General features: G+C 38.5%; 1 protein-coding gene across 2 annotated transcripts; it reads right to left on the reverse strand.

Annotated features, from left to right (window-relative positions):
- Nucleotides 1-1,210: 1,210 nt before the first annotated feature.
- On the reverse strand, nucleotides 1,211-12,819 carry CETN3 (centrin 3). Of its 2 annotated transcripts, none has more exons than XM_027710876.2 (5): nucleotides 12,715-12,819; nucleotides 10,518-10,653; nucleotides 8,693-8,807; nucleotides 5,905-6,096; nucleotides 1,211-1,661 (listed from the first exon to the last, which is right to left on the reverse strand). In XM_027710876.2, the coding sequence occupies exons 1-5, from the start codon at nucleotides 12,729-12,731 to the stop codon at nucleotides 1,618-1,620; spliced, it is 504 nt and encodes a 167-aa protein (XP_027566677.1). In that variant the 5' UTR covers nucleotides 12,732-12,819; the 3' UTR covers nucleotides 1,211-1,617. The 2 variants fall into 2 exon arrangements, with proteins under 2 accessions (XP_027566677.1, XP_027566687.1); XM_027710886.2 differs by having other exon boundaries at nucleotides 12,692-12,794.
- Between the last annotated feature and the right edge of the window lie 4,193 nt (nucleotides 12,820-17,012).

A 17,012-nucleotide genomic window follows, 5' to 3' on the forward strand; every position in this document is an offset into this window, starting at 1 on the left:
ATTGTCAGGTGGTGACTATCAGGAGAAGCTGACAGGACTTGCAACAACCCCAGTACACAAAATTGGAAGATCACCAGTCAGCAGCACAAAGCACGCATGGTTTTGGAATGTAAAAAACTCCAAAACAATGAAATGCAGATAAAAAGCCAAACATTGAGACCACTATTCTGTTTCTTTTCCATTTCTTCCGCGTCTATTCCCACAGCCTGAGCAACTCACAAGATCTCTCTCCAGGTCAACTGGTCTGTGTTTATGGAGTTTCGCACTATTATTACCTGGCCCCTAACAAGTGCTGCCATATCTGCAAGAATAAAGTTTTTCAAGTACATTGCAAAAGCTAGAAATAAGGTCCCAGTCCAGAAGACAAAAAGTACATCTTAGTGGAAGAGTTACAAAAAGTAAGTGGTCACCTACGAAGAAATAATTACCAGCCATCTATAGAGATGATCTATGGTCACGTCCCCACAGAAGCCACCAGCTGAGTGTTAGAAAACTTGGCACATTCAGAGTAAATGTAGGATTCTTGGGGAAAAAGCTTTTGATGACTACTATCAGATCTTTCCAATTCTATGCCACTTTGATTGTCTGCAGAAAATAAAAGTGTCCCTGAAATCGTTTACGTAAGTAGTTAAGAGCAAAGCCAGAAGTTACTGAACTGGACAATTCTCACACTGGTCTTAGAAAATACTTGTTTAGAGCTTTTCATAGGCTCAGTCCCAAAAACTGAATCTTTTCCCTTAAACATCCACCTCCAAACAAATCTTTTAAGACTGCAAAACACCGGTTAAAAGTTGGGCAGGTTGTTGCAGATTTTTAATGGCTTTCTTTAAATAAGTTTTATGTGTGGTATTTTTGCTATTGGATTCTAAAGCATTCTACATGGCTTGCATGAAGTTTGCTCTTGTCACTGTCTCCACAACTAGCAAAGCTGTGGATACTGAACAGAGAGTTGCTGGCTGACATCTGGGTGATTTAAGCATGTTTTGGATACAGTTAATCATCATGAATAGTTGTCTGCCATTTGTTATCAGGGGTAACAGTTAATAAACGGCATATCTGAGGATGCAAATGCTTGCTCATTTAATGCTACCATTCATGTAAAAAAGCAGAAGTAAAAGCTTACCAATGAAAAAAGAAAAAAAACCTTTTCTCTGAAGAATTGTCCCTTATAGTTCACCCCAGATTAAACTACAAAAATAAGACTTTCACGTAGTAATAGTAAAGAACATTTTATTAAAATGGAAGTTTTTCAAACCTTATGTATCAAAACTAAGGCCACAGCTAATGCTAACACAAAGTCAAGAACCTCAGAAGGTTCTTATAATATGATACAATTTAGAAATCTGAGACAAGGTTATTTTACAAACAATTACTCAAACATTCTGAAATGCAGCATTACTTACTTGTTTTAAAATATCAATTATTCTAATGATAATATTTAATGATACGAAGTACTGAACTATCAGTGCCTGTAACCCATCTTTATTTTGGTCCTGTGACAAAAGTAAATTTCTGCATCACTCCAGCTACAGAAATGAATGCAAGTACAAAACATTGTAATGGAAGCTACCAACGACTCCTCCCTTTTCTGCTGAGCTCATTCCTTTTCTTCTAATGCTAAATATCTCCAGTCATAATAGCAATAAATTCTTCTTGATTGACTGTAAAAAAATAAAAAAAGGAAAGAAAAAAGAAAATCATTATACAAACAGCAAACAACCATAAACCATAAAAGAAAATTCACATCTGTGAATTTTACTTTAAATTTTACTTAAAGGTTTCTCTGTGAGTATTTGCTGCATCTGATCCATTACTATCAGGGTTTGGACTTTTTGCTCCTACAACAACAGCGGTTTTGCACAGTTTTTCATGTAAAATGAAGTCAGAATACAAGTTAGTTATGTGGAATATTTTAGCCAGAATCTAGTTCACATATAACAAGCTATCATTTCTAATTATGAAAGTAAAAATATTCTAAAAAGTAAAATATGATTGAAAAAAAAACCTGAGAAACATATGTAAAAAAGACAGCTATGCAAAATATACTATTATTTTAAGGTCTATGAAAATGTTAAAAATGGTACATAAATTTTATTTAGCAAGTGCTTCTTAAGAAACAATATTTCAGCTACAGTTATGATTAATTCAGTTTTATTCTTAAAGTCATGATTCAAACATTTATATCCAAACCACCCCCACAGACCAAACCACACTACTTCTCTCCCTCCCAAATCTGTAACACTTGCCAAACATAAAACGAATTTTAACATCGCTTACTAATTATTCCATAAATTAGCTAGAATTAAAATGGACTTTTGATGAGCCTTTCCCCATTTGAACTTTCTTCATTCGTCATTTATAATTAACAGAAATTTTATACAAATGCACTGGAAGAAATTAAGTCATAATAATAAATTAATTAGCAGCCATTAATTATTTTGCTGCACTTATACCTGAGCTACCGATCTTACTCATATGCTAAAACAGAGACACTGTAAAAGAACTAACCAATGAACATGTACACTCTGCTAATTACTAATTACTGTAGTGGGAATGATCAGAATAAGTCAGTGGTACAGAAAAGACAAGACACATACAAAGAATTCTCCCTGACAATTGTCCATCCCAGCCAATGTGCCCAAGCTATTCCTAAAGAAAGCAATGCAAAGAAAGAGCTACATCTACAGCTAGAAGAAAATTAAACAAATTCCACTATGTTAAAGAATAAATTAAAAAAAAGAAAACAAATAACTAAATATGCCTTCATGTGATGTATGTAAAAAAATAGGTAACAAGCAGATTTAGTCGAGCTTAGGATTCTATACTCTGAAATACCCATCCATCACATAGCTACACCGTGTTCTAAGAGACAAAAATACTATCTTGACTGTATGACTTTAAAAAGCCTTTCCACAGCTTTATCACAGTAACAACACAATATTCTCTGGTTTACAACATCCTTGCTAAACAATGCTGCAAAGTGGAAAGACAGTCTGAGGGAGAATCAAGATGTTCTGCTGCTGAAGCCAACCACCACGTCCAACCCCCTCCTCAGGTACCAAACCATGCTAACCACCCCCCTCCCATTAAAGTACACCAATCAGAAATAAAAGATATTTATGACTAAAGCCACTCAAACTCCACCCAAACATAAAGAAAATAGTATAAAAGTAAGTTGAGGATAGGGGGAAAGTGGGAGAAGACCTCCACCAAAACTGCTGGGATCAGTTAACAAGCTGAGTCTACCTTCTCCCCCCCCAAGAGGATGAGAAGGGATGAGAAATATACTCTATGTGTGTTAAATGCTGCTCTTAGGACTAGAGCTTTTGCTTGTGGTTACCCCATAGCGTATTAGTTAGATTGCTTTGTATCAGAGCTTGTGCTTGCTTAATATATGTATCAGTAGATTGCTTTAAAACATATTTTTGCAGTAGACACTATTGCTGACAACCTTTGAACCTTATTAATCTGTCACAATTTGTATTAATAAAAAGTGTTATTCTGTAAACTGTTAAAGTGAGTCCTCGCAGTTGCCACCAGCGGAAAACACCTTGGTAGGACTCGCTGAGGGGTCTTGGTTCTATTGAGTTCCCCCTGACAAGGGAGGTTGAGGTACCCTCTGATCTTGTGAATCTGTTGATGAAGGGTCTCCTTACAAAACACTGAGAGACTGTCGGACACCGGGGTCTGGACATTCCCGGAGATACTGACAGGCAAAAATCTAACTCCTACCTTTCATGTGACAACAAGCAAACCCAGTTAATCCCCTTCAGATTAAGGATCTGTTCACACGTTAAGCACAACAAAAGCAGAAGCAACTACAGTCCTTCATGACATCTCATTTCCCTCAACTCCATGACAAAAAGAACAAACTAGTATCCCAGCAATATGCAGAAACATTGACTTACAATCTTGAGAGTTAAAAGTACATTTTTTCAGTGCTGGTTTTTTTTCCCTAATTCTGTGCCAAAATTTTGAGACCCAAGACTGCACTGTGTTTCCTACGGACGCATCCACACAAGATGACAAAAACTGCATGAACTCACAGCATGGAATTTCTAAAATTAGTTATGCACCAAAACACAATGTATTCCTAAACCCAGGAATACAAAAATAAGACTGTTTAAGTTTTTAAGGCAGATAGAAATATGTCAAAAATACTTTCTTTTACAGAAATCTATGTACAGCATACCAGTACAGCTCAGTGGTTTTGCTGAGAATATGTAACTTGAGCATCACACAAGAGACCTTATTTCACTGTGAGCAAAACAATCTCTAAAAGGTAATAAAAGTGTTAAAGCAAACACGGTATTATTCCTATATTTGAAGTATCAATTAAAAATGCTACCAAATTAACAGTTTCCTATTTTTTTTTGAGGGCAGGAAAGAAGGAGAATTAGACGACAGCGAGATTTTCCTACATGACCCAGATGTTTGAAGATAAATAGAATGGTGATTCACAGGCTTATTTACTTTTTCAGAATTAATCTTAAAAAGCTAAAAACAGCCTCAGTTTTCTTCAAAGAACAAAAAACACACGGAACCTTAAGGATAAACAGTACCATATACAAACATTATGCTGTCAATCTTCCATATTCGATCTCGTGCTTGATTGCTCTAACAAAGAGAATGAATGGATGATTGAGTCAGAGGAAACTTAGCTACCCACTCTTAGCTGATCAACTTGATTTAAAAAAACGTAACACTGACAGAAAATAATTACGACTCAATAACCTTCCTGAAAGGAGCTGATGGTCTGTGTTCAACTTCTAGTGCCCAAATAGCCATGTGACAAAAAATATTGATCCACGATTCTGACATCTCATTTTGGCAGCTCCAGGAGAGCAACACATGACAAAACCTGCTTGCATATGACTTCTACTTTCATTCACCTCTATGGCTACAACTTCCAAAAAATAACAAATATGTCTAACAGCACAGAGGGGAGGACTGTCTGTCACAAGGCTGAAAACACAATTTTTTTTTCACTGGGAGTGAGAGTTTTGAGTCCAACAGCTCAAAAATATAAATACTACTGTCCCTGGAAAAGTTGATGAACTGCTAGTGAAATCTCAGACACAAATCACCACCCTGAAAGAGTAGTGTTCAAAGATTGATACAGTCTTTAGGTGCATGGTCTGAAGTGAGTGGTCCTCAAAATCCAGATATTAAGGTTTCTGGTGTAAAAATAAGGATATTTTGAAGTTGATGGAAAAAAACCCCAAAGTTTCAGTGTTCAAAATGATTTAATAAGCATACTATCAAACTGGATTTGTTAATTCATTCTTTATCTAACTAATAATTTCTTTCTGCAGCCCACTCTGTATGGACCTTGCCAATTCCAGAGCCATTTTTCACACTTTGCTTTCCAGCACTCCCATGCTCAGAAGTACATTAAAAGACCAATCCAAGCTGGTCCTGAATAGATCCAGGGTACTTCCAGCATGATTTATTAGCTTACTGCTCCATATCCAACTAACACGCTGAAATCACAACAATGACACATTGCCACTTAAGAAATATTGAATAAGTGATCAAAAGACTGACTTTCTCTAAGCAGTTTAATCCTTTCACTGATTTACAAGGAAATAAAAATGTAATGTAGGCACATAGAATCTCCCATGTACCAGTTCAATTACTTTGACCTTCAACTACACATTCATCTCATCATTTAATAGACATTGGTTGAATAGGAGTTCATGGTGAATCAATTCAATTCTTAGACTCCAATATGTGTTTCCAGGACTAGTAGCTGTCAAAAACAACTGTCTCCACTATTTGTAAGCTAAATTGAGTTGAAAGTTATCTAGAAGGAAATTAAAGAGGACATATTCACAACAAAACCACATTTAAAAACGGCAGAAAATTACAAGGTTATATGGGAGTTTATTTGCTAACACATACTTTCTCCATCTCCATCCTTATCAAATTCTTCTATCATAGCCCGTAGTTCTTCATCAGACATGTTTTCACCCAATTCTCTAGCAACTCGGCGCAGGTTTCTCAGACTTATTTTACCAGAGTCATCATCGTCAAACAATTTGAATGCCTTGAGTATTTCTTCTTGTGGGTCTCTGTCCAATATCCAATCTGTCACTGCAAGAAGGATACTTGAGTTAGACTAAAAAATTCTGAAGGGTAAACTCAGAATGATCTATGCAAGCTGAGACAATATGAAGAACAGGTATTTCTGATTTCACCTGTTCTTACATTTCTACGTATTTCAGTTCAACATGTATATTTGTTTCACTGTTATCTGACCTCTCTTTCTTATCTCTCTTTTTCCAAGCTGAGTTGCTCTTTAGGGTGTAATTCTTGCAGTGGAACACCACATGGCAATTTGGACACAGTCATGCTTTCCACAAATTTTTCAGCAGGAATTAAAAGTATACACAGGTCTCCTCTGTTTCAAACTTCCAAACTTTCAGAAAAAAACCCCATCAGCTCTGATAGACAAAGACATGTGATTTTTTTTCATTTTATATGTTTTCATCAGGATAGAACTTTGACTTGAAGAGAACACTGAAATACTAAATAAAGAACATTCACATGGAACCTCTCTTTCAAATACAAAACCACACAAACACAAAAAAAGACCCCAAAACAAAACAAAAGAAACCCTGAGCACAGGGGTTACATAAAGGACACTACTATGAATTGCAAGACGTGTATTCTGAAAGGATTCTTCAGGTTTTATTATTCCTTTTTTTACAACCATTTGTCAGTTTCTGCAACAGAAAAGACAAACTTCCCACATTAAATATTTTTCTAGTAATTATTTCAGACCAACCAGCAATAACATATCTTCACATCTTTGTACCTGCTAGTCTTGTATTACAGGACTTGCTATTTATGACTTCATCAAGCCATTAAAAACACATCAACACCACTTGCGCACAAAGAACCACTTACCATCTGCTCCTGACTGCAGATGAAGCGTCTGCTCTGGCTTAGCAAACTTGAAGGGAAAAAATTTTTTCAGGCTCATATAAGCTCACTGCAGCAATGAAGTTTATATATCTGCATAAACGCTCCAGATTTTTCCTAAATTTAAATATTTTCTTTTAAAACAATGGCACTGTATGAAGTACCATATCATTTGAAAAATACTTTTTTGGCAAAAAGACAACTGAAGAACAATAAATAAAGTCTCTAAATATAAAATTGTAGAAGACAAAAAGTAATTGTATCTTTATAATTTCAGTTAAACATTAAGAGAAACTCAAGAATTGCTTAGCCATATTCAGCAGCTCTTCACAATTAACATCTCAATAACCTATTTTCTCTAACTCCTAATCTTTCTGCTAGAAGTGATATCATGTTTAATTCTGTATCAAGGTCATATTGCACCACTACAACACTCTAACCCCATTCAATTTTTGTGACAGGTTCAATCCCCTTCCAAGTATCTATTGTGCTTTCTACAAGAATCTTCCTAGCTTCTTGCAGCACTTAATGGTTGCCCATATTGACAGCCAGGACAGAATGAGGAAACTATGAACAGGACTGAACATCAGGAATTTAAAAAAAAAAAAAAAAAATTGCATGGTAATTACAATATCTTGATTTATGCAACATTACAGCATAATTATGTAATTTTAAGAGTAGTATTACTATTAAATCAATACATTCACTTTCTTTTTAATTTTTTTAATTAAATCAAGACTGATCACATTTATTTCCACATAGGCTTTACAAGTCAGAAAACAACAAAAACCAATTTTCTGTAACCTGGAATACAACTACAAAACTATTATCTGTCAATGACAACACATTTTGTCCAATACTAACCTGCTAAACCATTAAAAATCTGCCACATTTCAATCAATAACTAGCTTTGCCACATTAAGCAGATTGTTATTTGTAGCCAAAAGCAAATACTGGAGGTTTGGGTGTTCTGTTTGAGAAAATCTACAGAAATCTAATACCTTGAAGAAATAGATTATAATGAGTATAATGAACTATAATAGACACAATGAACTAGAGATATAAAGACATATATAGAGAAATTCCACACAGCTTACTTTTTGGCAAACATAAATTGTATGCAAAAGCATAAACTGTATGTAACAAAAAGCCCTTAAAAACTTCAAAGAAACTTAAAGTCTAAAAATTCTGCAGATTGAAGTACATTAAACTGCACAATGCACAATCTCCAGAAGAAAGAAACAACGCATGAAATTCCGTTTTTATCAACAGCTGAAAATCCTTGAAGTACAATATTTAACACCTGCATCAATTTTTCTAATATTTTTTATATATGAAGTCTGTATTCAGCTTGCAGTTTGTCTGTGCACACAGTCCTTCCCACTAAATTCAATGCTAAATACCTTTTCCATAGCAGAAATAAGAATCTTACAAAGATCCCTAAACAACAGAAGAATATCTACGTTTTAAGCTAGCATTCATTCCTCCATGTAAGCTTGGAAAAGATTAGCACTGTGTATACTCTACACTGTTATACTGTGGCTATCATTCATCTCTACATATCAAATTAAGCATTCAGAAAACAAAGATTTATCTTCCTCCACTATTGACCTAATATATTAAGAAAATAATGAAATTAAATCTCCCATTTCTATTTCTTCATAGTACTAAATAGCTGAAGAAGTACACGAAGTACTGCTTCAAAATTATAGTCACCACTATACACTAAATATCTCTAGAGGTAGACACACAATCAAACACATACCAACTTCATTAAAATCTTCAAAGGTGATCTTGCCTGTTGATTCTCGATCATAGTCTTTAAGTATTTTCAGGACATCAGCTTTTTTTACATCAAAACCCAAGGCTCTCATTGCCACCTTTTGGAATAAAAGGGAAGTGCAACCATAGGTAAGGATTAAATATAGATTTAACAGATTTTCTTTTTAACTTCAGTAATTACATTCTTACCCAAGAGATAAAGAACATATTAGTGGTTTAGAAGCAATAATAAACAAAATAAATAACAGGAAAAGAGTTTTGGATATTAAAACCACCTAGAACTACTGTTAGGAAATAGAACATTGAGTTACAGTGAAAAACTTGTATTTTCAGGGAGTTTACAGACTGGATCAAGTATTTCTTAGGAGAAGTAGATTTATTCCCCTCACTTACAAAACTATTTCAAAATCTTATCTTTTCAAAGACAAAAATCGAAAATCAGTCTTCAAATTACTCTTTATTATTCACACAAAGTGTGTATATGTTCATGGATTTACAAGTACTCTTACAAGTGCTTTTTCAATGAACAACATAAGCCAACCTACTTTTTACTTTTCCATTAGGTTAGAAGTCCACATTTAGTTTCCCATTTTAACTGAGATGGCAATTTCTCAGCACACATTATCTTGACTTTCTCCAAACAGATGAACATAGACTAAACCATAACTGGAAAACCACAGTGCTTTTGGAAGCAGTCCTTCAAAAATCTACACTATCCACTGATTTTGTAGCGAAGGAGATAGTCTTTTTCTTTATGTATTTTTGCTTTTCCACAGTATTACCTTCAGGGTGACAATACTTAGCTAGACAGCCAACAAACAACTTTCCAAGTAATCACAACAGTTGGGAATTCAAAATACACCATAAGCAGGAAAGGCATATTAATAGTCCTGAAACAGTCCCCAGCGCTACCCTGGTCACAGTGGCTTCCAGCAAAGACAAAAACTTGAACTCTGAAATAAAGAGAAGGGAATTGCTATATCTAAAACACTCCTGTAACAGCAAATTAAGTAAAAATAAGACTTTTTTTCCTTTTTCAAATTATTGAGTAGAGCCAGAATGTGGAGCCAGTAAGTTGGATTAGGCATTCCTTCCAAAAAGAATCTCACCCAATACATGACAGAAACACTGGTGTCTCCAAAGCCACTTTCTGTTCTTGATGCCATATGATTAGAATAAAAATTCATAAAGAATTTAAAGTGACCTTAATGAACTTTATCTACTACTTCTATAGACTTCCAGCCAGAAGGACTCAGACTGCCATCCTAACCTCCATTTACCAATAGCTATCAACAGAAGCATCCTTCACTGGGAAGGGCAGCTACTGAGCCTCACACACATAGAGCAAAGAGCACACCTTATTCCTACAGCCAATAGGCTTCCTGCTGAAAAATACAAGTTGGTAAGCTCTGGCTTGTAGTCAACAGTTTTACAAATTTGATTTGCATCTTTTACCTAAGCATCTGAAACCTGTGGATTCTCACAACACCAAGCTTTAGGTTACACAGCTCTTTTTCAAGAGCTTTTGCGTCCTGGTCATTTGTCCAAGCTAATTCCTGGTGAGCAGTTAGACCAGGGTTATTCAGAATGCTACAGCAATGCCATTACTGCATATAGTATGGGAAGACAAGCTTGTTTTTACACCAATGCAGTATTTCCAGGTTTTTTCTTTTTTTAAAACTCAATTCTTTAACCCAGAAAGACATTTTGAAGGAGGTTTTTAAAGATACAGCCAACATCTTAAAAACTCACTAAGGAACAGGTATATTACTTGTCATAAAATGGTTTGAATGAAAAAAAGCTTTTACCTTTAATTCATGATAATTTATTGCTCTATCTTTGTCTGTATCAAACAACTCAAAGGCATCTTTAATTTCTTGCTTCTGTTCCTCAGTCAGTTCTCTTCTTTTCTTCTTTTTAGTTTTGTCTACTGAAAGCTCATTCCTATATATGGAGAAAGAAATTTAGATTTCTATTGGGAAGATGCCACTGTAGATAACATTTTCCACCAATAAGAAACTCACCATAATTGCACAGATCACTACCTTAGCTATTAAATCTTTTCCCAACTTCTACTCCCAGTTTAAAGTAACACTTGAAACAGATAATTCCTTTGTGAAATATGAATGACACCTCCAAAATAAAATCAGCACAGGCATTTTTGTTAATAAGTAACAACAACGACAAAAAAGGAGGGCAGAAAAACTACCAGTTAAAAAGGGTTCTTGAGGTTACAAACTAGATTAGCAGTTGAAATGATACAACTCCCCGAAACACTTTGTTTCTACACTGCAGCTTAAAAAAAAATAAATTTGTGACAGACCAGTGGAGGCTGAACTAGGCCAGGCAGTCTGGCTACTAAAGCCGGAATTAGGTGCCACAAATCAGCTTTGTTGCCTGTAACAGTTCTTAGATAAATGCTATTTACAGGGTTCTTTTTTAAAATCCTTTAGATCATACACATACACACTGTTCTAAAGACTTTTTGCTCTGTTTTGGTATATACAAAAGAGACAAGCCCTCCAAACCAGCAAATCTTGCTCAAAGACAGCCCTGTTTTCTTTGGTACTCTAGGAACGAAATTAGACTTCCAGAGGAGCACAGGGAAAGGACATGAGACAATAACCATAAAATGCAAGAAGAGAAACTACAGCTGGATCTATTGGGAAACATTTTCTCAGTCCATGTGTTTATATGCTGGAACAGTTGCACTAGCAGACCAAGGAGTCTCCATTATTAGAAAATTTTGAAACCTTACTGGAAAAGGTGCTCAGCATCCTCATTCAGTTTTGAGTGGGAGCTGCTCTGATGAGAAAGCTGAACTAGATGACTTCCCATAAGTCCTTCCTAACCTAAATCATTGCATAATTTATGTTATACTCTCAGGAAAATGCTTTTAATGCTCATTTGTCTATTTGCACCACGGGCCAGATGTGTGCTTTGTCATCTAGTGTAAAATGCACAAAAATTACTGATCACTGAACGGAAAACTTTTCAAGATTTACTTTCCAAATCTCCTCTAATGAGATGATTTATCTTCATCTTTGTAAAGGATTTGCTAATTTTAATCAAAACCCAAGATTAAACATATGGCTGAGATTTAGCTTCCAACAACCACTGAAGTGTAAAAATTCCAATAACAGACAAGAAAAGTGCAGGCTGCACGAGCTGGACTTGCCTTGGACCACAATATCCTCAGAGAGCAAGAAGCCCTTAACAGACCAATGGAGACAGTGTGATTTCACACAGGCTTTGAATTACTGTAGCTCTTGGAAGGACTAAAATAACTCTGAGCTGGCTAGATAATTAGAACTGGGAGAGTAGCTCAGATCTAGAGAGCTCAGATTTTGTGAGCTACAATGATGAAATCCATTTATAAATCTGAAAGCAGATTAACACTGAACTCGTCTGGAAGAGCAGCTGGGTGCTTAAGTGTTCATTTGGTGCTTAGCATAAAATAAATTTATCAAATGACAAAGCAGTACCTAAACACAAACAGCTCAGTGCCACTTCCACAACCACTTTTACCACATGAAGCCTGAAGTCAGATTTGAAAATTAGGGACCACGGTTGCCATGTAAGCATATTAATTATGCTTGGAGACAAGTATTTGCCAGGTGTTGGGAGTCATAAGCCAGGCCCCCTTATACAACAGCTCCTAAAGCAGAATTTACAAACAAAACACACCGAGCAGTCCAGTCTTACCCCTATTCCCAGGCCTTTTGGAGGCGCATTAGGCAATCCAGAGCGAACCTCCGAGCGCCAGGCCCTGCCCTCCCCCGGCACACAGATGGGCCTGACGCCGCCGAGGGGACCAGGGCGACCGGCCGGAGGCCGCGGGTGACCCACTCGGGCCCCACCGCTGCCGCCGCGCCCGCCCTCCGCCAGCACCGCCCGAGCGGGCCCCGAGGGGGGTGCGGCCATCAGGAACCCCCGCCCGCGCTTCCTCCGGGGCAGGGGAAAGCGTCTGGCTCATACTGACCTCAGGGCCAGGCTCATACCGACCTCAGAGCCAGGCTCATCCTGCCGGGCCGGGCCGGGCCGGAGCAGATGCAGCGCCAACCCCGTCGCCTCCTGCCCTGGAGACGCGACACCCCGTCCAGGCCACGCCCCCTGCTAACCGACCGCTGTCTGATTGGGCACAGGCTGGTATATTCCCGCCTCCAGGCACACTGTTATTGGTTGAAGTGCTGCCACTCAAGGCGGAGGGAGGGGAGTCCCTGCGGCGAGGATTGGTGCGCGCGGCGCCGTTAAACAGCGCGGGGGGTGGGCGGCACCGCTGCTGCTGCGAATTGTGGAGTATACAAACATGTTCTTAAGAAAGGATGTTGGTGTTTGATCTTGACTTTCGACCTTAGTCGACAAGAAACGGGATTTAATCTGCGAAACAGATAGGAACTAACAAGCCAGCTCTTAAATGATATCCAGGTGTTAGAGAGACAAATTTCTTGTATGTGGAATTTTCCTAAGGTTTAGGACCCGACGTGTTTCAATGATCTCGGACAAAGAATGCTGAATTTACGGGCCTTAAGGGCATTTGACAGAACCCCCAAGATAAAGAAGCAATTAATAAAGCCAGCTCAGCAACTGTGCTGGATTAGCTCCGGCTGAATAAAAAGTAATTCCGCCGGGGGCAGATCTGTGACCCCCGACCCAAGAAACCCACCCTACGACCCAAGAGAAGAGACAGAATGGCAGTAATTAGCATGAGAAGAGAGAGAATCATTAACCAATAGATGATAGATACAAATTAATAAGAGAACTGTTTAACTTGTAGCCAACGTACATTAATACCTTTGCTAAAAAGTATAAAAGTTTTGACAGCTGGGGTGCTTGATCTGTGGAACTTCACTGAGGACCTGGGCTTGCGCCGCTGTGAAATAAATATCAATGTCTCTCTCGAGTGTGTAATCACTGGCTTGTTGCACGCCAGGTAACATGTCTGATTTTTGCCGACATCTTTAATGGCCCTGCTGTCACATGGATATGCCATGACTGTGTCTGGAGAGGTCCCCAGGCCCTGTCCACTCCCTCCCTCCCTCCCTCCCAAGCTGTGGAGGAGCACGCTTAACATTTGACACTTTGAGAAGCATTTCTGGTACTGTACAGACTTTACCTCACTACAAATTTCATGGAAAGCAATCCATACTATGTGAAGACTGAAGATTTTAATGTATAGTTCCAGTTAACATTGACACAAATGTTTTCGAGCCTTGCAAAACAGTCAGTGAGTCAACATTATATATCTGTGGGTGGGGGAAATGCTTATATCACTGGTGAGAAAACTCAGATTTATGAAAAGTGCTGCCTCAGTGCTCTGGTCTGTGACATGACAACTGTGCCTTGTGCGTTGCTTCACAAACAGGGCTGTTTTAAAACCAGCTGTGGCAGCACAATCTGGTGTTAATAGCTGGGCTATAATGACACTCAGATCCTTGCTAATACTGTGTTAAGCAGTCTGGCTAGATTCACTGAAATACTCAGGCAATGAAAAATTTTTTCAGGCATTTCAGTCCTGCTCCTTTCAGGACTGACAGCATATCTTGGTGTTTTACGCTTTCAGACACCTAGTTTTCCAGTAATAACCCAGTAGTAGGTCGACCCCAAGTGCACACTCTTGGATAGGAAGAGCTTGGCTCACTCAAGACACATTTTTCCTGAACAAAGTCAAACAGAGATGAGGCTTGTTTGGCTCTCTGTTCATATTATCTCTGGTCCACAGATCAAATAGGCAGAGGCAAGAGGTTTGTAACAGACCTCTGTTTATAGATGGTAGCTTTATAACTAAAAACATAAATCACTGGCAGGTTTGACCCTCAGCCTGTGCTGTGGTGCAAATATAATCACAAATTCCTTTTTTTTTTTTTTTTTTGGTTCATACGACATATTTACATGTCCAGAGAGAAAAGGAAGAATTAACCAACTGGTGAGCACACTTACCTGGACTGTGGGAGAATAGTACAGGGAACCTGGCTGCACCAACAGCCCCAAATTGCCCTGTTTCACCCACACTCCCACCTCCACTGCATGTTGATCCTGGAGCTCAGCATAGAGGCCCTTGGTCCTTGCCTGAGCTGCACTGGAGTTATTCTTGCCTTTGTGCTGTGTGCTGCTGTGGCTGACATATTGACCAGACTCTGTGGCCTGGCCATGAACTTGAGTCACCACCTTGCCATTGTCTGGCAGTCACTGGGATGCTGAGAGGTCAGGTTACTGTCACCATCCCTGCACTCTGCAGGGAGGTAACAATCCCTGCCTGTGTTGTGATTGCCCTTGGCTTTCAGCTTGTCCTCTCTCATGAAGCGTCTGTGTCCTGGCTGTTCTGTGTCAAGTAGAGTGAAATGCCTGATACTGATTCTCTGAGCATGCTTCTGGGAACTCGAGATCCATGTTCAGGTCTCTACTTCTAGACTTACAAGATAAGCTAAGAAATTGCTCCAGAAATTAAACTGCCACTGTTTGTAAATTCATTAAAGCTGGCAGCAATGCTCCTACTGCATGTGAAATGGAGATGCAAGGAATTCAAAACAGAAAAGACACGCTTAAACAATAATACTTAAAAATAAGTATGGGGGTTTGGTTGCGGCAGCAGTGACTTGCAAACCCCTACATTTTCAAAGTTGGCTACACTCCTCCTAAAATCACTTCTTATGAGTAGAGTTGGTAAATTAGAATATCTCTAGTATCCCCATACCTGTGTATTGCCATCTTAATAAAGAAAATAATTAATTATGAGGTATACTTAAAAACTTTGTAACTGGCTTTTAATTAATCTTCAAACTCATCTGTTGCTATATGAAAGTCATTTGTGGGGCTGTCTGCCAGACCTGTATTCAATTTGAGTGAATGTATTTCCTTTCTGAGTCCTAATTTTGTTAGTATTTGAAACCATCCTGCCATTCTCTCGTCCCAAGCTGAATTTGAGTGGGCAGATTACAAACTTCATTTAACAGTTCATAATCAGATCATATATCAGAACCTTAATTAAATTAATCCAAATTTTTTTAAAGGAGTAGCTGGGCGTACAGGTTTCATGCAAGTTCAAGCGAGTTTTTGTTCATTTCACTCTTACAGTAAATCATGTGGCATGAAAATTAGTGTGAAAACATAAAGCTGTGTTAAAAACATACCATGTGTCCTTCCCAGTTCAATGATTGTAAATGTATTTCTGTGGGCATCTGGATCGAACCTGTAGGAAATACCTGGCTCTCTAGCTCTGGTACAGTCATAGAAGTGTTGGCTAAGGTCCTGAGCCCTTCTTCCTGTGTCAACGTTCTTTTATGTGTTTTCCAATTTTAATCGCTTTTGAGTGCCTCGTCACCATCCCAAGACACAGTTGGGCATATGTGGGAATATGCACAGACAGTTACTAAATTAATTTTTTAACAATTAAATTAATTTTTAAACAGGTGAAATTAGCCCACCCAATAAAAGCTGAACAGTCGGGAGTAGCCATGTGCTCAAGACGGTTTCGGGTAGCACAGCAAAAACAAGGGGCAGGTTTATAACACCGTTGGTTTCTAGTTTAGTCCCTAATCCTGTCTGTTCTATTTTCCTGGTCAGTGTAGCCCCCGCCCTGTCCTTGGGCGGCGCTGCCACCAGGTGGCGCCGGGACACCGGCGCTGTGCGGGCAGGAGCGAGGGGCAGGAAGGGACATCGCTGCGGACATTGGAGAAGTACGGATTGACTTCGAGGTACGATTACACCGCGCACAGCAATGCAGGGTTAATGTATAAGACAGTGGTAGCGTGATTTAACGTCACACCAGAGTGCCCGGACTAATGATGCCCCTCAGAGCACTGGACTGCTTTCCGAGTACCCTGGAAAACCCTGTGCCGCACAGGGAGTGCAGTTCGAATGCAGCCCAACCAGCAAATCCCCTGTACTTCAAATTTAGCCTCAAATAAATTTAAAATAAAACCTAATGAGTGCTTTTTCATTGTTTCTCGATCGTTTCTCTGCTTCCTAAGTCAATTTGAATGTGAAGGGACTGCAGAAGTAGTAGTTTTGGAGAGTAGTTTGTCCATGTTTAGACCGAAGTGGTACTGCTTACTGATTTAGGTAACACACACATTAATTATAAATAAGAACTTGAAACAGTGTTGGTTGTCTCCACCTTTATCTCCCTCTCTCCTTCATAACAGAGATGACTTTTTTTTCCCTTTGGCTACAGATGTCTTCTCTTACAAGGCAAGGTGTTGTGCTAGACTTTAGTAGCACTTGTTCTAAAGCTCATCCTGAGCTCTGCTTTATAGCATCCTACAGTCTAAGATTTAACAGTTAGGATGACTTTTTCCCTGCAG

This window comes from Pipra filicauda, unplaced genomic scaffold, assembly GCF_003945595.2.
Source record: "Pipra filicauda isolate LSUMZ 115617 unplaced genomic scaffold, ASM394559v2 scaffold517_size385040_pilon, whole genome shotgun sequence".
NCBI lineage: Eukaryota > Metazoa > Chordata > Aves > Passeriformes > Pipridae > Pipra > Pipra filicauda.

Excerpts from the sequence above, each read along its gene's own strand:
- CETN3 (XM_027710876.2), bottom strand. Across the intron at positions 8,808-10,517 it reads TAAATTATCATGAATTAAAG|GTGGCAATGAGAGCCTTGGG; the intron begins GTAAAAGCTTTT and ends TTATTCCAAAAG. Across the intron at positions 6,097-8,692 it reads TGAAGATTTTAATGAAGTTG|TGACAGATTGGATATTGGAC; the intron begins GTATGTGTTTGA and ends TCCTTCTTGCAG.